The sequence below is a fragment of the Taeniopygia guttata genome, chromosome 30 (assembly GCF_048771995.1).
Source record: "Taeniopygia guttata chromosome 30, bTaeGut7.mat, whole genome shotgun sequence".
Taxonomy (NCBI): domain Eukaryota; kingdom Metazoa; phylum Chordata; class Aves; order Passeriformes; family Estrildidae; genus Taeniopygia; species Taeniopygia guttata.
Window position 1 is genome coordinate 2,981,098 of NC_133055.1, and position 24,909 is coordinate 3,006,006.

Consider the following 24,909-nt stretch of genomic DNA (forward strand, 5'->3'; position numbering starts at 1 on the left):
CAGGGGGATGAGAGAAGCAGAGCAGGAATTGTAATCCCAGAATGACAGAACATTCTGAGTTGAAAGGGACACACAGGATCATCAAAGGAATATTTGAACATTTACAGAGACTCCAGAACTGTGACTTTGGGTGGTCAGTCTCTCTGCTGGGAGCCTCCCAAAGGGCCTTCAGCCACTCCTCAGCCCTGGACAGCAGCAGCATCACCTCTGCAGGGCCCAGCAGGGCTCTCCTGAGCTGCCCTTGCCCAGCTGCACACAGAGCCTGCCCCAGCCAGGGCCCTGCACACAGGCAGGTTTCTGTAGGGCCGGGCCGAGGGCACACAGGGTGGGATGGGCTCTGTGAGCGCTGGCAGGGACAAGGCACCTCTCAGGAGGGGATGTCCAGGCCCAGGGAGATGCTCAGGGAAGGAGAGGGGGCTGAACAGAGCAGTGCTGGGGGAACCAGCCCATCCAGCCCCTCACCTGCCCTCAGCCACAGGGAATCCTTTGCCTCTCACATCTCTCAGTGGCAAACTCTGAGTGCAGCAGGAATGCTGGGGATTTCTGACCTCAGAGAGCCAGGAATGGTGTGTGGGTAGGAAAGCAGTCCCTTAAAAGAGCTCCTGCCAGCCTCTCTTGAATTGTCCCTGTCCTTTCTCCATGAACAGGAGCCCATGTGCAGCCACAGCAAATGTCCAACAGCAGCTCCATCAGCCACTTCCTCCTGCTGGCACTGGCAGACACGCGGCAGCTGCAGCTCCTGCACTTCTGCCTCTTCCTGGGCATCTCCCTGGCTGCCCTCCTGGGCAACGGCCTCATCATCAGCGCCGTAGCCTGCGGCCACCACCTGCACACGCCCATGTTCTTCTTCCTGCTCAACCTGGCCCTCAGCGACCTGGGCTCCATCTGCACCACTGTCCCCAAAGCCATGCACAATTCCCTCTGGGACACCAGGAACATCTCCTACACAGGATGTGCTGCACAGCTCTTTTTCTTTCTCTTCTTCATCTCAGCAGAGTTTTGCCTCCTGACCATCATGTGCTACGACCGCTACGTGTCCATCTGCAAACCCCTGCACTACGGGACCCTCCTGGGCAGCAGAGCTTGTGCCCACATGGCAGCAGCTGCCTGGGCCAGTGGATTTCTCTATTCACTGCTGCACACAGCCAATACATTTTCCCTGCCCCTGTGCCATGGCAATGCCCTGGGCCAGTTCTTCTGTGAAATCCCCCAGATCCTCAAGCTCTCCTGCTCCAAATCCTATCTCAGGGAACTCGGGCTCATTGCTGTTAGTGCCTGTTTGGTATTCGGATGTTTTGTGTTCATTGTTTTCTCCTATGTGCAGATCTTCAGGGCTGTGCTGAGGATCCCCTCTGAGCAGGGACAGCACAAAGCCTTTTCCACCTGCCTCCCTCACCTGGCTGTGGTCTCTCTGTTCCTCAGCACTGGCACATTTGCTCACCTGAAGCCCCCCTCTATGTCCTCCCCATCCCTGGATCTGTCAGTGTCAGTTCTGTACTCGGTGGTGCCTCCAGCCCTGAACCCCCTCATCTACAGCCTGAGGAACCAGGAGCTCAAGGCTGCAGTGTGGAGACTGATGACTGGATGCTTTCAGGAGCATTAAACTGCTGGCCCAATTTCTGCAAAACACTTGTAATACAAGCAAACTTTGATACTTCTTGTTGTTTTCCTTTTGGAGGTTCTTTTTCTTTGTTTTACATTTTAATGTTGTCCATATAGAAACATCAGGGGCCCCTGTTTGCATCGCACACAGCAGGCGGGAGCACCCCCATGCTGCTGCTGTGGGGACATGAACCTGAGGGAGCACAAATGCCATCAGCCCCTGGGGCCAGGAAGGGCTGGGGGACGCCAGGGAAACCACTCAGCTTTGTCCTGGCCTCTGCAGTCAGCCAGAAAGTTTGTTCCCATCAGCTGGGAGTTTCCTGTCCCACTGCAGACGCTGCTGCTCAGAGCCAGGGCTGCCTGGCAGACACCCCCAAACTGCCATGAGCATTTCCTTGGCTTCACTTTTGCTTTCTTTCCTCTTCCTGCTACAAATTTCTTCCTATTGACCAGCCTTGTTCCCTCCCTGCAAACAGCTCATCCCTGTTTGCCCATTCCTCTCTGGCCCCACTCCCCATTGCAGTTCCTGACTTGGCACCATGGGAACATCCCTTGGGGAGCAGGATCATCCCACAAGTGCTGCAGGAATTGTCTGCAGGCTCCTGCAGTGCCTGGTGCTGCTCCCTTGCCAGAGGCACCCCAGGCCAGGGGGCACATCTGGGCTGCTGTGTCTGGCTGTGGGGCTCCCTGTTCTGGGCAGTGAGGAGGAGCTGCAGAGGCTCTGCAGGACTGACAGGATGGGCTTTGGGGCTGTGAGGAGAAGCTGAGGGACCTGGGCTGCTGGAGCTTCTGAAGAGGAGGCCCAGGGCTCCTCTTGCAACTGCTCCAAGGGTGGTTTCAGAGAATCACAGAATCAGCAAGGTTGGAAAAGACCTTGGAGATCATCAAGTCCAACCTGTGCCCTGACACTGCCTTGTCTCCCCTGAACCTTCTCTTCTCCAAGATAAACAACCCCAGCTCCCTCAGCTGCTCCTTACAGGAATTGTGCTCCACACATCTCACCAGCCTTGTTGCCCTTCTCTGGACATGTTCCAGCCCCTCCATGTCCTTCCTAAATTGAGGGGCCCAGAACTGGACACAGCACTCGAGGTGCTGCCCAACCAGTGCCCAGCACAGGGGAAGAATCACTGCCCTGGTCCTGCTGGCCACACCATTCCTGATCCAGGCCAGGAGCCATTGGCCTTCTTGGCCACCTAGGCACACGGCTGGCTCATGTCCAGCCTGCTGTCCATCAGTCCCTGCAGGTCCCTTTCTGCCTGGCCGCTGTCCAGCCCCTCTGTCCCCAGCCTGGAGCGCTGCAGGGGTTGTTGTGGCCAAAGTGCAGGACCCGGCACTTGGACTTGTTAAACCTCACCTTGTTTGATTTGGGCCCTGGATCCAGCCTGTCCAGTCCCTGTGCAGAGCCCTCCTACCCTCCAGCAGATCAACATTCCCAGACACCTTGGTGTCATTTGCAAAGATGTCCTTGGTTCCAAGGGGCCTCTCAGTGTCGCAATGTCCCTTTGGTTACACCGGGCCCTCCCAGACAACTTGGTGTCACCACGGTTCCATGTGGCTTTAGAATGTCCCAATGGTCTCCATGATTCCATGAGGCCTCCCAGTGTCACAATGTCCCTTTGGTTCCATGGGACCCTTTGGTGTCACAAAGTCCCTTGGATCCTTGGGCCCTGCAGTGTCACAATGGTCCCTTGGTCCCCCAAGGTCCACTGCAGGGTCACAGTGGATCCTTGGTTCCATGAGGCCTGGCAGGGCAGCAATGCTCTCCTTGGTCCCTCAGTGTCACAATGGCCTCTTGGTCCCAAGGGCACCACAGTGTCAGACATGTTTTCTTTATTCCACGAGTCCCTGAGGAGCAGCACTGGCCCCTTGGTTCCATGGGGCCCTGCAGTGTCACAATGGACCCATCATGACACGAGGTCCTGCTCTGTCACAAAGCTCTGCATGATCCCACAAGGCCCTGCAGGGTCACAGTGGCCTCTGTGGTCCCACCAGGACCCCGACTGTCACAATGCACTCTTTGCTTCCATTCAGCCCCACAGTGTCACAATGGCCCTTGGCTCTGTGGCGCCATGTCCTACACAGTGTCACCATGGTCCTCTGAGTGCCACCAGGCCCCGCAGTGTCACAATGGCCCCTTGCTTCCACAGGACCCTGCAGTGTCACAATCATCAGATTATCAACCAGGGTGGCAAAGACCTTGGAGAGCATCAAGTCCAACCTGGGACCCAAAACCACCTTGTCACCAAGACCATGGCACTGAGTGCCACATCCAGTCTTTCCTGAAACACTTCCAGGGACAGTGACTGCCCCACCTCCCTGGGCAGCCCATTCCAATGCCCAATCACCCTTTGTGTGAAGATTATTTCCTGATGTCCAGCCTAAACATCCCATGGTGCAGCTGAAGGCTGTGTCCTCTTGTCCTGTCAGTGTTCCCTTGGAAAAGAGCCTGACTCCCACCTGGCTGCACCCACCAGTCAGGGAGTTATAGAGAGTGATGAGGACTCCCCTAAGCGTCCTCTTCTCCAGGATCAACAACCCCAGCTCCCTCAGCCACTCTTCACAGGACTTGTGCTGCAGACCTCTCACCAGACTTGTTGCCCTTCTCTAGACATGCTCCAGCCCCTCCATGTCCTTCCTAAATTGGGGGCCCAGAAGTGGACACAGCACTCGAGGTGCTGCCCAACCAGCACTGAGCACAGTGGAAGAATCACTGCCCTGCTCCTGCTGGCCACACCATTCCTGATCCATAGGAGTGCCAGAGGTTGGAAGGGGGAAATGGTGGGGACGAGGTGGGGACAAAGTGTTATTGATTGTCAGCCATGAAGGGTCTTGTTTTTTATATCTGTTCAGACTGCCTAATAAGGTGCTGGGAGTCAATATCAATTGGACATTCCTGATATCAATCTATAAACAGGAAGAGAAAACCTAACAGGACAAAACTATTCTCTTGCATCGTTTTCAATATACTATATATTGACTTTGAAGGCATTTCTTAAATCTGTCTAAGTAACCACAGAATTATTGAAAACTTCAATTATTCCCAGCGACTTTTCTTCTTGAGGCATTTTGAACAAATCTTTATGAGCCTTTTTCACTGAATTCCTGAACTGAAGAGCTCAAGAAAGAAGAGCATTCTGGAGTAGGAAAATTCATCATCAGCCTCTATGTGTCTGAGGATCCATGCCCATCAGAGCAGCAATGAGCAGAAATGGGCACAGCTTTGTGGCTGCCCCAGCTCTGGGATGGGCCCTGGGCCTGGAGCAGGAGCAGCTCTGCAGGGCCCCAAGGCCGGGGCTCTTGTGCTGGCCTGGGCAGATGGGATGGCAGGAGGGGCTGCAGAGCTCTCAGCACCTCAGCCAGAGGGGAGCAGGGCAGCCAGGGAGCTCCTTTGGCCTTGGCCAGGCCCCTTCCCCCATGGCTGGGGCTGAGTCCTGGCTGAGCTGCAGCTGCTGCTGTGCCCTTGGCAGGGGCTGAGGCCGTGGGGCAGTGCCCAGAGCAGCCTGGCCTGAGCAGAGCTGTGGGGCCAGAGCCGGCTGGGCTGTGCTGGGGAGAGGCCCTTGGTGCTGCCCAGAGCTCAGGGCAGCTGGCAGAGCTTGCAGGGAGCTGGGCTGGGCTGGGAGAGCCTGGCACAGAAACCATCAGTGTCCATCTCAGCCTGGCTGAGCGGGCAGGGGCAGGACTCAGTCCAGGCCTTGTGGGGCAGGGCCAGGGCCTGGGCAAGGCATTGCAAACAGGCAAGAGCCCGAGAGAGGAGGCTGCTCTGTGCCCTTGGGGCATGGACAGAGCAGGGAGGGGCCCAGGACATTTGTCAGCACCAGCCTCTGTCTGTGCCAGCCCTTGGCAGCCCTGGCTGCTGAGCCGGGGCTGGCAGCAAGGCCGGGCACAGACAAGGAATTGCTGAGCATGGCCTGCGCTGGCCAGGGCTGCCTGTGCCAAAGGCAGAGCTCAGCTGCCCTTGGGGGCTGCAGGAACACTCAGGAGCCCAAAGAGCCTCCATGGCTGTGCTGGAGACCAAGGCTGGAGCAGGGAAATGCAGGGCTGCTGTGCCATGGGGAGGGCATGGAATTCCAGCACACACCTCAGCTCTCTGATGGTCCCGGCACCGTGCTGGGCCCTGTTCCAGACTGGAGCAGAGCAGATGTTGATGGCACAGGAGCCCTGCGGGGCTGGCAGGGACCTGCAGCTTGCAAGGTGCTCTGCTCTCCCTCAGCTCCTCTCTGAGAGATCCAACCCCATCTCAGCACCTCAGGGCATAAGTGGCACTGCCTGGTCATGGGCACACAGCTGATGTCTGCCTGGAAAGGGGCAAAGGCTTTAATATTTGTGCATTTCATATTATACAAGGACATTTTTATTATCTGGGTCACTTACACTACTTTTAAGAAAGACCAATGTTTTCCCTCTAGGAACAGGAATTTCTTGGATGTGTATTGATGGGAGAAGAAGAAATATTGATCTTTCCATCCTCTTGAGTCACCAATATTCTGTTTATTGCATCATCTCCCTCTTCCTTCAGGTGTTTCCAGCTCTCCTGTTGAAATGGCCATGTCTAAGGAAATCTGTTCACTAGACCAGCTCAATCTATGTCCTTCCTGTTGCTCCCAGATTTCCTCTTCTAGGTGCTGTCTCGTCATTCAAGGTCCTCTCAACTGACTGGCTTCATGCTTTGAGCTTCACAGAGTTGTGCAGTCTTTCTGAAGTTCAAATAAATATCACATTATTCAACACCTTACTTACATTTGTATCTATCACAGAATTACCTTCTATGTCTTTGTCTAAAACTGCTCCTGTGCAGAAATTCCTTGGGGATAGGGGACATGTCAGATGCTGCTGGGACATCACAGAGAGTTGAGGGAAGAGCTGTGATTGTTTTTAAACTGTTCAAATGTTCAACTTGTGTTTGTTGGCAAGAAACCTCTCTGTGCCTCTGAGTGTCACCAGTCCCTGAGCCCAAAGGACACAAACCTGATGAGTTGTGGTTCCCACAGCAGGGGCACTTGGACCTTGGCTCTGCACAGGAGAGCTCTTCATCCACTTTCCCTCTTTTCCTCCCTCTGGGCATGGAGGGAGCTCCTGACTTCAGCCTGTGACTCGTGTGTGCAAAGAGCAAATCTGGGCAGAGTCGGGGCAGGGAGGGTTTGGGGGGACCTTGGGATCTGTGCTGGGCACAGAAGGTGTTTCCATTGCTCTGAGACTGTCTGCTGTGCAAAGTGGATTTAATAGCCAGCAGAGGAATGGCTTTTGCATTTGATGGAGCTGTGCCTTCCCTTGCCTTTGTTGGCTGGCAATAAATGAACTTCCCTCTGTGTCTGGGGCAGCTCCTTCTCCAAGGAAAGCAGGTGGGAGTTGGAGCCAAGGAGCTGAAACCTGCAGGTGCAGCCTGGGCTGGAGGGAGCTCAGATTTGCACAAGGCTGCTCTGAGTGCCAGGGCTTGGATGGGGGAAATGGTGGGGTGGGGGCAGGGACAGAGTCCGATGGATTGTCAGCCACAAAGGGTCTTGATTTTCATATCTATTCCAACTGCATGAGGAAGCACTTGGATTCAGTGTCAATTGGAGATTTCACACATCAATTTATTAGGAGTAAAAAAAACTAAACAGGACCTGAAGAAATCTTTTCTCACTGTCCTTTTAAATATAGTGTAATCAACCACAAGAGATTTGAAAACTTAAATGATTCCCAGGGCTTGGCTTGTTAAGGTATTCTGAATGTTAATGAGCCCCGGGGCACTAAATTCCTGAACTGAAGAGCTGAAGGCTGAAGAAGCCTCTGGAGCAGTAAAATTCAGCAGCAGCCTCCAAGTTGCTGAGGATGTCAGCAGCCCCCACTGAGGCCATCCCTGCCCAGAGACCCCGGGGGAATGGGCAGACAAGGAGAGCGTCCCTGGGGCTGGGGCAGCAGAACTCAGAGGCACCAGCGGCTCCAGCTGGGAAATGGAGTGTGGGATGGGGCTGTGAAAGCCCTGCCTGGGCTGTGCCAAGCAGGACACACAAGCCCTGACCCCCATCCCCTAAAAACTCTCTCAATGGGACATTTAAAATGTTTCTGTCCTCTGAGTTGGATGCACTGGAGAAATACCAACAAGAGATTCTCAGGAGCTCAAAACAATAAAACATCCTTTCTGGCAACATAGAAGATAAGAGAAACTTTGGGAAAAGGTTTAATAGGTCATTAAATCAACAAAAAACATTTCTCAAAGCATTAATCCTCGGATGTACAGAGTTTTGGAGGTGGAATCCCAGTTTTGGCCATGACAGCATGAATGATTTTTTTCCTATAGGAAAGAGAAGTGCAAGTCCAAGTGTTCTGGAAGAAGATGAGAGGTGGGCACCCTTAGGCCAAGCCAGCCAGACCTGACTCTCCTGATACCTTTCATCTAGGGGCTATCCTTGGACACAGGGCATTTTGGAGGTGGAATCTCAATTTTGGCTGTGGGTTCCTGGATAGGAAGAATTATTTACATTAAGAAGAAAAGAACAGAGCCCCGGTGTTTCAGAGGCACATGAATGCCAGCCCTCAGGAAGCCAAGGCCAGCCAGACTTGTCAGTCCTGGCAGCTTCTGTCTGGGAGCTATCCTTGGATATAGGAAATTCTGGAGGCAGATCCTCAGTTTTGGCCATGGGTGCCTGGTCAAGATGGATGGTTTTTTTCTCATAAGAAAGAAAAGCACACGGTCCCAGCGTTTCAAAGGCAGATGAGAGGTGACCCTTGGGTGGTCAAGGCAGTCAGACCTGTCTCTCCTGGCAGATTTCATCTGGGAACAATCCTTTTACATAAGGAAATTTGGAGAAGAAATTCCAGTTTTGGCCCTGGTTCCCTGGAGGAGAAGGACAGTTCTCTCCCATAGGAAGGAAAGCCCAGAGCCCCAGTGCTTCAGGGGCAGATGAGAAGCAGCCCTCAACATTCCAAGGTGGTCAGGTGGTCCCCAGGAGGCCCAGCCAGCCAGATCTGTTCCATGTTCCCTTGGTTCCATGGACCCCACAGTGTCACAATGGTGTCCTTGGTTCCATGAGGCCCTGGAGTGTCACAATGTTCCCCTTGCTTCTGCAGTGTCACAATGGCCCCGTGATTCCATGAGGCCTTGCAATGTCACAATGGCTTCGTGGTTCCACAAAGCCCTGATGTGTCACAATGGCCCCTGGGCTCCGTGTGCCCTCGCTGTGTCACAGCGGCTCCTCTGTGACACTGCGGCTGCACAAGGTCACCATGGACCCTTGGTTCCTTGGGGTCACTGAGTTCACAGTGGTCTCCTTGATTCCATGAGGCAGCACAGTGTCACAATGGCCCCTTGGTTCCCTGTGGTTCCGTAGTGCCACCATGGTGTCCTTGGACCCACATTGTCACAACTGACCCACGGTTCCATGAGGTTCTGCAGTGCCACTGTAGCAGTCAGAGGCCCTGCAAGGCCTCCCTGGCAGTCACTCACCTAAGATAAGAAATGCCTAAGTCACGGTGACTGGACCAAAGAAGCCCCTCTTCTGCATTCAGACCCTTCTTATCTCTCTGTAAGGCTCTAGGTCATATTCTCCTCAAACCTGGGAACTGGACAATTTCTGACACCCCAGTACCCCATATAAACACCCATTTCTGCCCAATTTGGAGAAGAGCTGTCACTGCATCCCTTCAGAGGAGCTGGCAATAAAGGACATCGCTGTGGAACCACATACATATTTCCTCTCTCTATCCCTGTGTGTCTGCAAGGATTTGCAAGCACAGAGCGAAATCACTGAGAGCTGAACTCACAGAGCTGAAATCACCCCAGAGGTGCTCGCTAAGTTGCCTGTGGCTGGGAGCTGAGCCGAGGGACCCAGACAGGCTGAGCCTGACAGCGCAGCGCTATCCGGGACACCTGCGGCAGTGGCGGCCGGGGTTGGATGGACCCCTGGGACCCCAGGTTGCATAATGTGGCCGCCTGAACAATGAATGGAGCACTGGCATCCTAGCACCGCTAAGAGCAGCATTCTTCGTGAATTGTTACTGCCTTGGACGGCTATGGCCCCTTGAAGGTAACTCCTCCTTTATAGAAGTTTTCTGAAGAGGCGTCCAATGAATTTGCATATCAGTATCCTCAGGAGCTGGACGGCAGACCACCCACCCAGCAGTTCCTTGACCCACATTTGGCTGAAGAAGTGTAGGTTTAAAACAGCCTTTTTATGCACTTTTATCTTGGGTCCTTTTTTGTTTTTTGCTTTTACTGCTGGGGGTATGGAAGAGAACAAAACTGGAATGGGATCAAAATCTAGTAAATTAAAACGATCCCAGAACGAAAGAGACTTATCTTTACAAATTCTAGAAATCCTATCTGCTAACAGCTTTTCTTTCTCTAAAGGCAATCTTTCAAAAACTGACTTAAATTATAGAATAGATTATCTCCCAGTTTCCAGATACTAACACACACACTATTGGTTTAGAGTCATTTTGGGACACAGCAGGAACAAGAATATACGCTTTTCAAACTAATGAAAACTTTTTTGTAACTAAGTTTCTACCTCTAGTTCACTCAATTACCAAAGCAGTCGAAAAGACAAATTCTCTGCAGCTTCCTTCTGCTGAGGAAATTCCACCCTTATCTTTCTCAACAGACACTGTTCCTTCAAATGCTAATTTGCCAGATAACATTCCTGTCTCAGTCCCTGGGACGGGGAACACAGACATTGTACCACCCCACCCACCCGCGGGGTCCGTGGAGCCCACCCATCCCTCGCTCCCCCTCGGACGCGGCAAGCGCGGATTCCGCACTTGTGAGCACAGAGCGAAATCACTGAGAACTGAACTCACAGAGCTGAAATCACCCCAGAAGTGCTCGGTAAGTTGCCTGTGGCTGGGAGCTGAGCCGAGGGACCCAGACAGGCTGAGCCTGACAGCGCAGCGCTATCCGGACACCCACGGCAGCGGCAGCCCGGGGGTCAGATGGACCCCTGGGACCCCAGGCTGCATTAACCAGGAGTGACTGGGATCACAGAGGAACCATAAAGGAAGTTACTGCAATAATACTGGGACTATCTGGGAGTGACTGGAATCATACTGGGAGTGACTGGAATCATACTGGGTGACTTGGAGTGACTGGGACCTTACTGGGGGCAAATGGTACCATAATGAGAGTGACTGGGTTCATACTGGGATCATACTGGGAAGGACTGGAACCATACTGGGACTGCCTGGAACTATTATAGGGGTGAATGGGAACACCTGGGAACATGCTGGGATCATGCTGGGATCACACTGGGAGTGACCGGGATGATACTGGGATCACACTGAGTGTAACTGGAAGTGACTGGGACCATACTGGGGTGACTGGGAGCCACAGGGCCCATGCTGGGAGTGGCCTGGGGGGAGCTGGGGGAACTGGCCCAGCTGGGGCTCAGGGTTGTTCTCCCCCAGGGCTGCCCCAGGTCCTGCTGCCACACCTGCCCCACAGAGCTGAGGGACAGGGGACAGCTGAGGGACAGGGGACAGGGACAGGGCACAGCCAAGGGACAGGGGACAGGGACAGGGCATATCAGAGGGACAGGGCACAGCCAGGGAACACGGCCTGGCCGAGGGACACTGAGCCCCAGCACTTTGGGCTGTTGCCCTTGGGCTCCCAGCACAGGCCCAGGGGCAGAATCCCCTCCAGAAACTGCTGTTTGCTTTCAGCTCTGCTCTGGAACATTCCCCAGGTGCCCCTGCAGTGGCTGCAGCCCAGCTGGGTGCCCGGGGCCACCAAAGCCGCTCCGGCAGTGCCCTCCTGCCCCGGGCAGGGCACAGAACACCCAAGGAAAGGCTCGTGCTGGGCTCAGGGCAGGGACAGGGCACTCCCCTGGTGCTGCCACGGGCACAGCAGAGCCGGCCTGGGCAAAGGATTGGGATCGATGTCCCATGGAATCCCAGCAGGGATTACTTCTCATTGCACTGCTCTCATTGGATTGGTTATCAATTCCAATCATTTCCCCATGGAATTCCCATGGCAGTGGGTTAGGGAGGAGATCCATCCATGGAATTCTCACCTGACTGGGATGAGACTGAGATCTGGCCATGGAAATTCCATGGCAATTCCTGCATTCCCAAGTCCCCCATTCCTGAATCCCCCATTCCCATAGGAATTGCCCTTCCCTTCCTACACCCACCTTTGTGCTCCAGAGCCTCCCGACCATATCTGATGTATTTTGGGGGCCTTTCCACACAGGTGTGTCCCAGGTAATGCTTCATCTGCTCCACCGTGATCCCTCTGGATTCCCAGCACCTCTGGGATATCCAGACGGCAGTGTTGGACACTGCAAAGCTCCTGGATCCCAGCTGGAAGGAGATGAAATCCCAGCCCTCGTAGCCGTACTGGTGGGATCCATGGATGCTCCATTGGACAGGAGGTCACAGCTGGAAACCCCCTGCACTGTGTGGAGACCTGGGAATGAGGAGAGAACAGACCCATGGAGACATGTCCCAGCCCCAGGGAGCCCCTTGGAGCTCCCTGGATTCCCATCCCAGCCCCACAGATCCCCCCCATCCCCAGAGATCCCATCCCAGCCCCTCAGAGTCCTCCATTCCCAGAGATCCCAGCCCAGGCCCCGGCTCCCCCCACTGCCCCTGCTCTGGTTGTACCGGCCCCATCTCCAGGTCACTGTCAGCCACGGGCTGGTTCCTGTCCTTGAGCAGGGTCTGGATATCCCAATATCCCAACTCTGGCTGTCCCAAAATCCCAGCTCTGGCTATATCAATATCCCAGCTCTGGTTATCCCAACATCCCAGCTCTGGCCATCCCAATATCCCAGCTCTGGCTATCCCAATATCCCAGCTCTGGCTATCCCAATATCCCAGCTCTGGCTATTCCAATATCCCAGCTCTGGCTATCCCAATATCCCAGCTCTGGCTATCCCAATATCCCAGCTCTGGCTATCCCAATATCCCAGCTCTGGCTATCCCAAAATCCCAGCTCTGGCTATCCCAATATCCCAGCTCAGCTCCCGCCCCCATCCCCGGTGTCTGTGCCTCCATCCGGCCCCGCTCGCTGCCGCAGCGCTCGCAGGGGGTCCCGTCCACGTCCCCCACAATCAAGGACTGGGGGACCCCCGGGCCGGGCTCTGACAGAAACACTTCCAGGAACTGCAGGGAGTGGAAAACTGGGGGGACACAGAGATTTTGGGGAGCTGAGGGGGCTGAGAATTTGGGGATCCAGGGGGGTCCACAGGCCAAGGAAAAGGGGGACATGAAGAGCAAGCAGAGCTGGAAAGGAGGTTCAGGGGCTGAGAGCCAAGGAAAGGGGGTGCAGGGACGGGGACAGCTGGGATGGGGTGTCCAGGGAATCCTGTGCCCAGGAAAGGGGGTGCCAGGGCTCCTGAGTGTGAGGAAAGGAGGGGCTGGGGGCTGGGAAAGGCAGGAATGGGGGCCCAGGGGTCCCAGGTAGGGAAAAGGGTGGGGCTGGGGGCTGGGAGAGGTGTGGGATGGGAACAGGTTGTGTTGGTGGCGGATAAGGGGGTGCAGAGGGGTCTCAGTGCCGGGCAAAGGGGTAAAAGGGTGTCTTGGTTCTCAGGAATGGGGGTGCAGGGGGGTCTCAGGGTCACGGAAATGGGGGGGGCAGGGATGGAGAGGTAGAAGGGAGTTCCAGGGGTCCTTGAGCCCAGGAAAGGGGAGTCCAGGGTTTCCCAAAAAGGGGTACCAGGGTGGGGACACCCGGGGTGTTTGGGAAGGGGGAGTTCAGAGGGTCTCTGGTATTGCACAAAGGTGGGGCTGGGGGCTGGGAAAGGCAGGAATGGGGGTCCAAGGTGTTCCAAGGCGTTCCAGGATCAGGCACACGGGAAATCTAGAGGCTGGGAGCAGGGAAAAGGGGAGCAGAGGGCCCTGATGTCCGGAAATGGGGGATTCAGGGGGGTCCCTGTGCAGGATAAGGGGAGCAGGGGGGTCCCGGTGCCGGCAATGGCGATTCAGGGTCCCGGTGCCGGGGTCCCACTTCCACCTCGCCCGCCAGGAGCGCCCCCAGCCCCAGCGCTGGAGCCACCGCGCTGCTCCTCCTCACTCCCAGTATGATCCCAGTATGATCCCAGTAGGATCAGTCACCCAGGAGCTGCTCCCAGTATGATCCCAGTACAGCCCAGTCACTCCTGGCATCCCCCCACCCCTCTCTGCGTTCCGACCTGTCCCGGCTCCATCCCCGCCCCTCCCGCGGCTGCGGGGAGGAGGAGGAGGAGGGAGGAAGAGGCGGAGCGGCAGCGGGAGCAGCAGGAGGAGCGGGGAGGATGAACCGCGGGGCTCCGGCTCTGCCTGAACTCGCAGCACCCCGGGAGCGTCGCCCCCATCCCGCAGGTGCCCGGGCAGGGGGAGCTGGCCCCAAATATCCCGGGGCTCCCTGGGTTTGGGGTTTTTGGGGGGATGTTTGGAGCTGGCGGGGCTCCAAGGCCGAGCCGCAGCTGCCCTCGGGGGGACATCGGGGGTCCCCGGGAGGTGTTTTTGGGGGGTCCCGGTGCGGGTGGCGGCAGAGCCCCGGCGGGGCCGGGGGGATGCGGGTCCCCCCGCGGTGCGGGTTGGGCTTCCCGGCCGGGCCCTCCGAGCTCTGCCGGGGCCGCGTGGGGACCGCGCGGGAGCGGCGGGAGCGGCGGGGGGACCCCGGATTTGGGGAGCCCCGGGAGAGCCGCGGCTTCCCTGGGCGGGAGCGCAGAGAGAGGAGAGCCCCAGGAGCCCCAGCGGGGACCCCGAGAGGGGGGACCCCTGGCGGTGCCGGTACCCGGCAATGGGGGGTGCTGGGGCTGGAGGGGCGGCATGGCCGGGAAAGGGGTTCGGGGGTACCGGGGCCGCCAGGGGCTGCTCCCAGCAGGTGCCCAGTTCCTACCCCTGTGTGCTTCCAGTTTCCTGGGCACTCCCAGGATGAGCCCAGTCAGTCCCAGTATCACCCTGGTCACTTCCCCTCACTCCCTGCAGGATCCCTGTTTCTCCCAGTATGAGCCCAGTCATTCTCAGTCATTCCCCATTATGACGCTATTTGCCCCCAGCAAGTCCCAGTTGCTCCCACTTTTCTCCACTGTGTTCCCACTTCTCCCAGTTGCTCCTAGTATAGTCCCAGTCACTCCCAGTATGATCCCAATATGAGTCCAGTATGATCCCAGTCTGCCCCAGCAGGGCCCCAGTCACTCACACTTGCCCCCAGCATGGTCCCAGTTGCCCCCAGCACATTCCCAGTGGCTCCCAGTGTGGTCCCTGTCACCACCTGCATGTTCTTAGGTACTCCCAGTACATCCCAGTTGCCTGGAACATTCCCAGAGTCTTTGCCAGGCACTCCCAGTTACCTCAGCATGGTTCAGCTGCCCCCAGTTTTATCCCAGTCACTGCCAGTACATCCCAGTTGTCACCTGCATGACTCCTGTCATTCCCAGTTGCTCCCAGTTGCTCTCAGTGTGTGTGCATTTGGCTCCCAGCATGGGCCTGGCAGCTCCCAGTAACCCCCAGTCAGGGTCCCTTGGCACCCACTGTAATCCCAGTATGATCCCAGTCACTCCCAGTATGATGCCAGTGCCCCCCAGTGTGATCCCAGCTGCTCCCTGTCAATGCCAACATGACCCCAGTAACCACCAGTATGATCCCTATGACTTCCAGTCTCTCCCAGTATATCCCAGTCCCTCCCAGCATGCTCCCAGTCCCTCCCACTTCCTCCCAGTTACTTTCAGCATGATTCCAGTTGTTCACAGCCACTCCCAGTCAATCCCAGTATGATTCCTGTCACCCTCCATGGACCTGGCTCCTCCCAGTCTCACCCAGCATAGACCCAGCTGTCCCACTGTGATCCCAGTATGATCCCAGTTGCTGCCAGAATAGTTGCAGTTGTTCCCAGTTCCTCCCAGTATGATCCCAGGTGTCCCTAGAATAGTCCCAGTCCCACTCAGCATGGTCCCACTCACTCTCAGCTGTGCCCAGCATGGTCCCAGCTGTTCCCAGTGTGGTTCCAGTCCCCCCAGTATGGTCACAGACACTCCCAGTATATTCCAGTTGGCCCAATAAGGTTCTGGTGACCTCAGAATGATCCCAGTCTTTCCCAGTTACTCCCAGTTGCCTCCAGCATGATCCCAGTTTCTGGCAGTTGCCCAAAGTGTGGTCCCAGTCGCTCCCAGTATGAACCCAGTTTCCCCATTTGTGGTCTCAGTCCCCTCAGCACAGTTCCAGTACCTTCCAGTTGGTCCCAGTTGCTTCCAATGTGTCCAGATTTTCCTCCCAACATGGGCCCAGTAGCTCCCAGTGACCCCCAGCCAGGATCCATTCACACCTGCTGGAATCCCAGTGGCTCCCAGGATGATCCCAGCTGCACCCAGTCCCCCCCAGTATGGTTCCAGTCACTCCCAGTATGATTCCAGCCCAGCCCAGAATGACTCCCTGTCACTCCCAGTGTGGGCCCAGTTGCTCCCAGTCACCTCCAGCATGGTTCCAGTCACAGCCAGCACACTTCCAGTCATTCCCAGTATGATGCCAGCCAGTTCCAGTAGGATCCCAGTATGAATCCAGCATGGGCACAGCTGCTCCCATTATCATCCACTGTGGTTCCAGTTGTTCCCATTTACCCCCACTGTGGTTTCAGTCTCTCCCAGTGTATCCCAGTTGCTCCCATCATGTTCCCAGTCACTCCAGTTGTCCTCAATTGCTTCCAGCCTGATCCCAGTTGCTCCAAGTAAGATCCAGTAGGATCCCAGTTGCCCCCAGCATGCTTTCAGTTGCTTCCTGTTCTCCCCAGTGTGATCCCAGTTGCCCCCAGTTGTCCCTTGTATCAACCCCATCACTCCCCATATGATCCCAGTTGCTCCCAGCATGGTCCCAGTCATGCCCAGTTGTCCCCGGTGTAGACCCAACTCACTTCCACTCACTCTCAGTTCTCCCCAGCATGGTCCCCGTTGTTCCCAGTGTGTTCCCAGTCACCCCAGTAAGGTTACAGACATCCCCAGTAAATCCCAGTTGCCTTCAGCATCTCTGTGGTCATTCCCAGACACTCCCAGTGATCCAGTAAGGTGCTTGTTATCCCAGTATGATCTCAGTCATGCCCAGTATGTCCCAGTTGTCTCCAGCCTGCATCCAGTCATTCCCAATTCCTCCAGTTTGCTTGCAGCATGATCCCAGTTTTTCTCAGTTGCTCCCAGTAGCCCAAAGTGGGATCCCAGTTGCTCCCTTTCATCACCAGTATGAGCCCAGTAACCTCCAGTATGATCCTTGTCACATGCCAGCACTCCCAGTATGGTCCCAGTATAATCCCGGTAACTTCCAATCACTCGCAGTATGGTCCCAGTTGCCTCCAGCTACATCAACCCAGTCAATCCCAGTATGATGCCATTTGCTCCCAGAGTGCTCCAAGTTGCTCCCAGTCACCCCCAGTACAGGGATGCTGTGCATGGTGTGTTCCCAGTCACTCTCAGACACTCCCAGTATTAGTCCAGTCCCTCCCAGTATGATCCAGAGATGACGCCAGTGTGCTCCCAGTCAGTGCCAATATGAAACAGTTGTGCTCCACATGGTTCCAGTTGCCCCTTTCACCCTCACTGTCCCTCCCAGTCTCTCACAGTGTCCCCCAGTTCCTTCCAGCATATTCCCACTCACTCCCAGTTCCTTCCAGCGCGATCCCATTTGCTCACAACCGCTCCCAGTCAGCCTCAGTGTCGTGGCACTCACTGCCAGTATGATCCCAGTCACCTCCAGCATGATCCCAGTATAAGCCCAGTCGTTTCCAGTCATCCCCAGCAGGCACCCAGTGACTCCCAGTTCCTCCCAGTTGCTCCTAGCATGATCCCAGTTGCTCACAGCTGCTCCCAGTCACGCTCATCATGCTCCCAGTCACTCCCAGTATATCCCATTTGCCCCCAGCATGGTCTCAGTTTGCCCCCGTAGGCTCCTACTCTGTGTCAGTATGATCCCAGTACGATCCCAGTCTCCCTCGGGGTGACTGCAGTCTGCCCTGGCATGGGCCCAGCTGCTCCCAGTATGATTCCAGTACAATCCCAGTACAAACCAGTCCTTCCCAGTGCTGCCACTCTTGGCATCCCTGAGCCCTCTCTGTGTTCCCCTCTCCTGATCTCCTGAGAGGAGCCCCAAGGGCCGGCAGTGCCCAGGCAGGGTCCCCAGGCAGCCCCAGTTTGGATGTGCAGCCCCCAGTTTCCCCAGTTTGCCTCTCCTTTGGCCCAGGCCGGGTTCCCCCCTGGAACAGCGGCTGGGAGCAGCCGAGAGCCCCGCGCTGCCCATCCCGACCTGTCCCGGCTCCATCCCCGCTCCTGCCGCGGGCTGCCGGGGCTGCGGGAACGGGAACCGAGGGTGTCGCTGCTGCTGGGGGAGGAGGAGGAGGGAGGGGAGGGCAGGGATGAAGGAGGAGCGGGAGGTGGGGATGGGGAGGAGGAGGAGGGGGTATGGAAGGGGAGGGATGGAAGAGGAGAAGGAGGTGGGGATAGCGAGGAGCAGGAGGAGGATGAGGAGGGGGGATGGAAGGGAAGGGATGAAGGAGGACAGGCAGGAGGGGACGGGACACAGGAGGAGGAGGAGGAGCGATGGAAGATGAGGGATGAGGGAGCAGAAGGCGGTGGGGTTAGAGAGCAGGAGGAGGGGGAAGGAAGGGCAGCGAGAGAAGGGCAGGGATGGAGGAGGAGCGGGAGGTGGGCTTAGGGAGAAGGAAGAGGAGGAGGAGGAGGGATGGAAGAGGAGGAGCAGCAGGAAGAGGAAGAGGAGGTTTAAAGACGGATGGAGCAGAGCAGAGAGAAGCGCGCGGTCAGCCCTGCCTGAATTTGCAGCCCCCACCTGTGGGATCATCGCCCCCCATCCCGCAGGTGAGCGGGGAGGGGGAGCTCGGGCCAGGTCTCCTGGGGGTGCCTGGGTTGGGTTTTTTGGGGGGATGTTTGGAGAAGGAAAAACTGCGAAGCTGAGCAGAAAAGGCCCCTTGGGGGGACTCCTTGGAGCCCCTGCAGCCCAGAGCAGGGAAGAAAGGGAGAAGGGAGCCCGGGAGCCCAAACAGCCCCGGCACCCCTGAATGGGGAGAGCCAAGAGGGGGGAGCTTTTGGGATTGCTGGGACTCCCGGCAGCCTGGGGAGGGCGGGCAGCGAGGAGAAGAGGGACCCCCAATGCAAGCGTGACCCCAGCAGCTGGGACAGGGGGGAGCCCCGAACAGCAAAGGGGAGGGAGCAGGGACGGGGAACTCCTGGGAGGCTTTTTCAGGGCTGGATCTCAGTGTTTGGGAGGTTTTTATGGAGCCCAGGTGGCCAGGGACTTCTAGGGATGGACTGGGACAGAGGGAGATTCAAACTCAACGTGCTCATCCCTTTTTTCCCCCAAACCAGGATTTCCCATTCCCAGCCCCTGGGAGGCTGCGAGGAAGAGGAAGAGCCTCTCCTTGTCCTTCCTCCCCTGGAGCAGGAGCTGAGGATGGAGAGCAGGGAGGACAAATCCCCGCAGCAGAACCTGGTGGAAGAGGCCATTTTGAGCGGCTCCACAGCACAGGAACCCGACGGGGAGGAAAAGCCCCGGAGATCCCACACGAGGAGGGGCTGCAAACGCAGATCACGGGGATCTGAGGGGGAAAGACCCACCCTGGGCCGGGGAGGCGGCCGGAGATGGAACCAGAGCTCAGAGCTGGTGGTCCTTGAGCAGCTCCATGATGGGGAGAAGCCCCACAAGTGCTCGGAGTGTGGGAAGAGCTTCAGGAGGAGGTGTGAGCTGATTATGCACCAGAGGATCCACACTGGGGAGAGGCCCTACGAGTGTGGGGAGTGTGGGAAAAGCTTCAGGTGGAGGTCCAACCTGATCAAGCACCAGAGGACCCACACTGGGGAGAGGCCCTACGAGTGTTCCAAGTGTGGGAAGAGGTTTCAGACCAGCGCCTGTCTCCTCCAGCACTATCGGGTTCACATGGAGGAGAGGCCCTTCTGCTGCCCCGACTGCGGGAAGGGATTCAGGCAGAACTCCAACCTCACCGTGCACCGGCGCATCCACACTGGGGAGAGGCCCTACGAGTGTCCCCGGTGTGGGAAGAGATTCTCAAGGAACTCTCACTTGACCCAGCACCAACGGAGGCACCGGTAAGGGAAGCCCTGCGAGTGCCCCGAGTGCGAGAAGAGCTAAACTCCATCCCCCACTGAAGGACCCACATTGGGCACAGCCCTGGTGACCCACATTCCCTGTGATCCTAGTTGGGAACACACCTGGCTGCTTCTCCTTTTGTGTTGACCTTCATTTTTTTCTCTTCTCAATCACTCTGCGCTCCAAAAGCCAAGAGGGATCAATCTTTCACCTCAAAACCACTCACATCCCACTGAAAACAACTGAATTTTAACCCATAAAGGCTCAATCCCTCTTCAAATTGTTTGTTCCCACCTCAAAAAAAACCAATCCCATACCAAACTCACTCGATTTCACAGCTGCCAGGGTGAGATGGGTTTGGGAAGAGATTGGGAGAAGCGGGATTCCGATTTGGAGAGGTGGGACGGGATTGTGTGGGGCTGGGTGGCTGGGATGTATTTGATAGCAAATAAAACTTTCAGACTTAGTGATTTCTTTGCCGTTCATCTCCAGTCCGTGGCAGTTCTGTTTTTCAGGGCACCACCTTCTCAGCTGATTGTGTTTGTGTCCTCCTTTCCCTCCCACCTCTCTTTGCCTGCTCTGTTTCTCTCTCCATGTCTCCCTTGACCCAGGGACCTCCAAAGACCCTCCCCCAACTTAATTTCCTCAGGGACCACCAAAGATCCTTCCCTGATTTAATTGAATCCTCCTCTAATTTAATTGCCCCCTCTGCCCCCAATCACCCACCCCTGATTTTTTAATTATTTTATTTCCCAATTATTATTTTATTTCTTAGTTCAGGAGCTGAAGTTATGGAGGCCAGCAGGGAAATGTCTCTGTAGGATTTTGCTCCACTTGGCTTTCAGCCCCTTCTCAAGAGCTTTGCCTTCGAGGGCAAAGGGAATGTCTTTTCCTGGCTGGGAGCTGAAATTCCAGACCTCTGGAATGTGTGCAGGGCCATATAGACTGGGATCAACCAGAGATTGGGATCAAATATGCACTGAGGTCCTGTGGTCTAGGATCAACTAGGGACTGGGATAAATTAGGGACTGGGGCCCTACAGACTGGAATGAACTGAACTGGGATCAAATACGGACAAGGATCAAACATGGACTGGGATCCTATGGACTGGTATCAACAAGGGACTCGGATAAAATAGGGATTGGGATCCTACAGACTGGGATCAAGTTGGGACTGAGATCATATGGACTTGGATCAGCTGGAGACTTGGATCAACTACGGACTGTGTTCAAATAGAGACTGGGGTCAGATGTGGATTGGGATCCTATGGACTGCGATCAAATATAGACTGGGATAAAATTGGGACTGGGGTCAGATATGGACTGGGATCATATGGACTGGGATCAAATATAGTCTGGGATAAAATAGGGACTGGGATCAAATATGGACTGGGATCAAATAGGGACAGGGAACAACTAGAGATTGGGATCAAATATGGAACTGGGATCCTATGGACTGGGGCAAACTGGACTGGGATTATATGGAATTGAGATCCTATGGAACAGCATAAACTTTCTAACATGACACATATAATATTCATTGTAACACTTGCGAAAAGCCAATTATAAATATGCATTTGTCACAATCTCTCCTCTTATTCTTTATAAATCATTTGGCTTGAGCAATATTTCTTATCCTCTTGCATTCTTTGGACTCTGTTGGTAATCAAATAAAACATGGGATTAAACAAAGAAGAAATATCAAAACACTTGTAACACATAAAAGGAAGAATCCTAATTTCTTCCACCATCCCATTCTCAATACATTACCCCACCTGTTAGTTTTTAACATTATTTTCCCTTTGGTTGTTTTTGGACTGATACCAGGGTCATAATTTTTTTCTGATATCCTTTGTTTTTTCCAGGATGACGCCCTCATTGCCATCTATTTTCAACAATCTGTACACCCCATTCTTTAGCCAATAAATAGCGTAAAGCCAACCTATTTTAATACACTACAGTTATAGTTTGGCTTTGCTGACTCAGTATTAATTCCAGTGCCTGAGCAGCTTTGTTTGTTATCTCCTCTATAACTGCTTGGAGTCCTATAATGCGATGCAGTATATAATTTGGGGTTAATACAGAGCTAGATTGCTGTGCTGGTTTCACCTTTTTGTTTACTAATTGCCTTTTTACCGAATCTTGGACTATATGTCTAAGATCAAATGTAAAACAAATCCATCTCTCTCCTTTTGGACATTCCATGCCCCAAGTATTACTACTTTTTCCTAAGTTTCTTGTAATTCAATATTTTTCCCCATTTTGCCTGCAGGTACTCAGTTTGGGTGCATCTGTGGCTGTTGACATGGGTGTGTGTAACAAAAAGGAACTTTGGTTCCTTTCCATGTAATACTTTCTGTAGCATTTGGGACACAATCTTGCTGGTATCTCAGAAGGGAAAAGACAACAAATGAGAGACAGAAACAGGAATGACAGAGGTCTGGCATGGCTCATACCCCCACCTCCCCTGCCTGTGGGGTTGCTTCCCACAGCAGGTACGTGTGATCTTCTCGGTGGTGAGTACAGTGCTCAGTCCAGGCTTGCCCTCTGCTTCCCTTGTCACTCCTTTTTACTCATTTTTAAGGCAAGTCCTTTTCGACACTCCTTAACTGTGGCTTCCCACCGTTCCTCAGGTATCTCTCACTCAACAGGCACTAATAATCCATCCACAAACAAAGTTATTACTTCAGTTGTTTTGGGTTCTATCTGTATAGGGAATTGATTCAGTACTCGATACCTCTTGCAACAAGAACAAAGATTTTGTGAGCTACAACGCCAATTATTCCCACAATTTGAACATTCACTTGTAACCCAGCTAGCGTGTCCAGTCTTGGGATGAATCACATAAAATATACAGTATAGTACTGATGGCAATTTCCCTTCTTCCCTGTACAAGCCACAGGCTGAGGCCAGGCTATAAGAACTCTTTGACTGAAACACTCCCAATCCTCCTGTTTGAAGTGGCAGTGTTCCTCTGCCAAGGAGGTGTCGGAGGCGTCTTAGGGTTTATTCAGGCAGGGCTTAGAACCAGTGATGCAAGCTTTGCCTTATTTCTCAGTGAGGTGTTATTCTTTGTACCTGCCTTGGATCATTTGGGTCTTCCCAAACCATTACCACCCAGTCCTGGTTGGAAGTCAATTTGGTATCACCCGGTTTAGATGTGATAGTCCATTCCTCAAGTTTCTTCACAAGTCCTTTGGTTTTGCTGGCATGAATTCACCCTCTTTCCGTGGTTTAGATTGCTGCTTCAGTGGTACCTGGAAAGGATTTCTTAATAGCACAGTGTTAAAAGAAAAACAATACTGCATGAACTTTTACCATTCGTTTTTTTTAAAACTTTCTGAGTTTAACTAAACTCTTTTTCTACAGCCACTTCTTCTTCTTGTATCCAGCTGTGTTAATATCTGCAGAGACCAATTCTTCTTCCTGTGAGCTATAATTAGTTAAATAAAAAAGACCAGGCCAATTTTAACATGAGATGTATCACATCTCTTGCCTTTTACTTTTTGGGTAACATTTAACTGTTTTAGTCTTACAGACTTTAAGTCTTCAGAACAAAAGCCTTCTCTTCTTAACAACAGCAATCAGAAAGAAAAAAGAAATCTTGCTTAAGACAATAAACCACTTTGTGAGAGTCACAATCTCTGCCTTGATCTTATCTCTACTAGTGGTCCTGTTCACAGCCTTGGGTTTAACTCTGTCCTTCCCCACTTCCCCCCCTTCTTGTTGTCACTCTGCCTAGCAGGAATGGGGGAGAACTTACAGATAGCTGTGGCTGAGGGGACCTTGGGGGTGTATTTCGCTCTCCCCTTCGCTCTCTTTCTTTCTCTCTCTCCCTTTCTCTCTCTTTCTCTTTCTTTTTCTCTCTTCACATTTCAGCAGCCACATTCCAATATCAGTCCACTTTCTAACATTAATCCTACATCCTGGAGAGGTGAGTCTGCCAATCACCTCTGCCCCCTTTTTCAGCTTCCTTACAAAGTAAATTACTTTTGTTATGCGTGTTCTGCAGGCTTGTAATTCTCGGCACCCTCCACCAAGGCTACCAGCCACTCACAGCTGACAGTGCAAAAATAAAGACTTATTTTGCTATCACAATTTTTCCATTCACAAGCTTGAAAAGGTTGCAGGAACAAAGTAAACAACAACTTACTTCCAAAGTGACCCTGCCTGCACCAAAACAAATTTAAGGCAATGCTAGTTAGAGCAATGCAATTTGCAACGAAGCCAAGGTTTGATTTGGGAAGGGCATCTGAGGACACAGAGCATGAGTTTTACAAATCTGTATTTTGAAGAGGGAATGGACAAAATATGAATAGAGTTGAGGGCAGGGGGAGGACAGGAAGTGAGGAATTTTTCTCTGCAATACTCTCTTTTCGACTGCCAGGAAACACTCTAACACTCTCTCCAAGGAGATAAAGAAAAGCTCATAAAAAACAATCTACATTACATATACTACCATTCATCTACATTTACTCACTTTTATTTTTCACTAACTCTCACATACAACAAGAAGATACTTTTTACTTTCAAACAGTCTACATTACATATCTACACCCTGAGTGCTGTTGGAATGTTAATCCCTCAACCCAGCAGGTTTGAATCCTGGATGCTCTTGGGCACTCTTATCCCTCAATCCGGCACTCCACGGGGTTCCTCTTCTTCCTAAGATCCAGTCCCAGTTTCTCTGGGAGGGATTCTCTCTTTTTTATCACTCCCTTGGTCTCTTTACTGGCCGTTTTTCACATGAAGAAGACGAAAAGCAGCATGAGAGACTACAGCAATCACTTGGCAAGTCTGGGATACCCAGCAGCTTCTGTCACACACATTCATTCCCCCCTTATCCGCCCCATCCCAACAAATACTCACCTATCCTTTGTCCTTGGGTCTTGGTTCTTCATGTACACTTTAGTCTTGGGGCTAATTACCGCGGTTTTAGGGAATGCTTTCCCTTTTCTTTGTTTTATTGTCTCCTTTTGCCCATAGATCATAACCTGTGTCTGGTCACACACCAGGGGAACAGAGCGAGGCTGCCTAAATAGGGCAGGACCCTCTTCCTCACCCTTACTCTCCAAGGCCCCGGCAGAGAGGTGTTAAAAACCATCCTTTGCTACCATAATTGTGAAAAACGCCAATCACTTGGCTGTTAAATTTTTAATAATAAGAACATGGTTATTAAAATAGTAATACAATTAGAATAATAACAATTTAGAGTTAGGACAATTACAAGACAATAACAAGCAAAGAATTAAGGATGTCCAGATGCTCTGGGGCACTTAAGCCACAACAAGCATACCTTGTGAACAAA

The 24,909-nt window shown here is 53.7% G+C and overlaps 3 protein-coding genes across 3 annotated transcripts in view; 2 read left to right on the forward strand and 1 right to left on the reverse strand.

Moving 5' to 3' along the window:
- Positions 1 to 24,909, reverse strand: part of LOC140680256 (uncharacterized) — a 1,118,524-nt gene that overhangs the window by 870,566 nt on the left and 223,049 nt on the right. The gene's annotated exons all lie outside the window — the stretch shown is intronic.
- Positions 1 to 24,909, forward strand: part of LOC140680875 (uncharacterized) — a 490,116-nt gene that overhangs the window by 294,100 nt on the left and 171,107 nt on the right. The gene's annotated exons all lie outside the window — the stretch shown is intronic.
- LOC140680894 (olfactory receptor 14A16-like) lies at positions 671 to 6,272 on the forward strand. Its single transcript, XM_072919797.1, has 2 exons — positions 671 to 1,566; positions 6,242 to 6,272. The coding sequence occupies exons 1-2, from the start codon at positions 671 to 673 to the stop codon at positions 6,270 to 6,272; spliced, it is 927 nt and encodes a 308-aa protein (XP_072775898.1).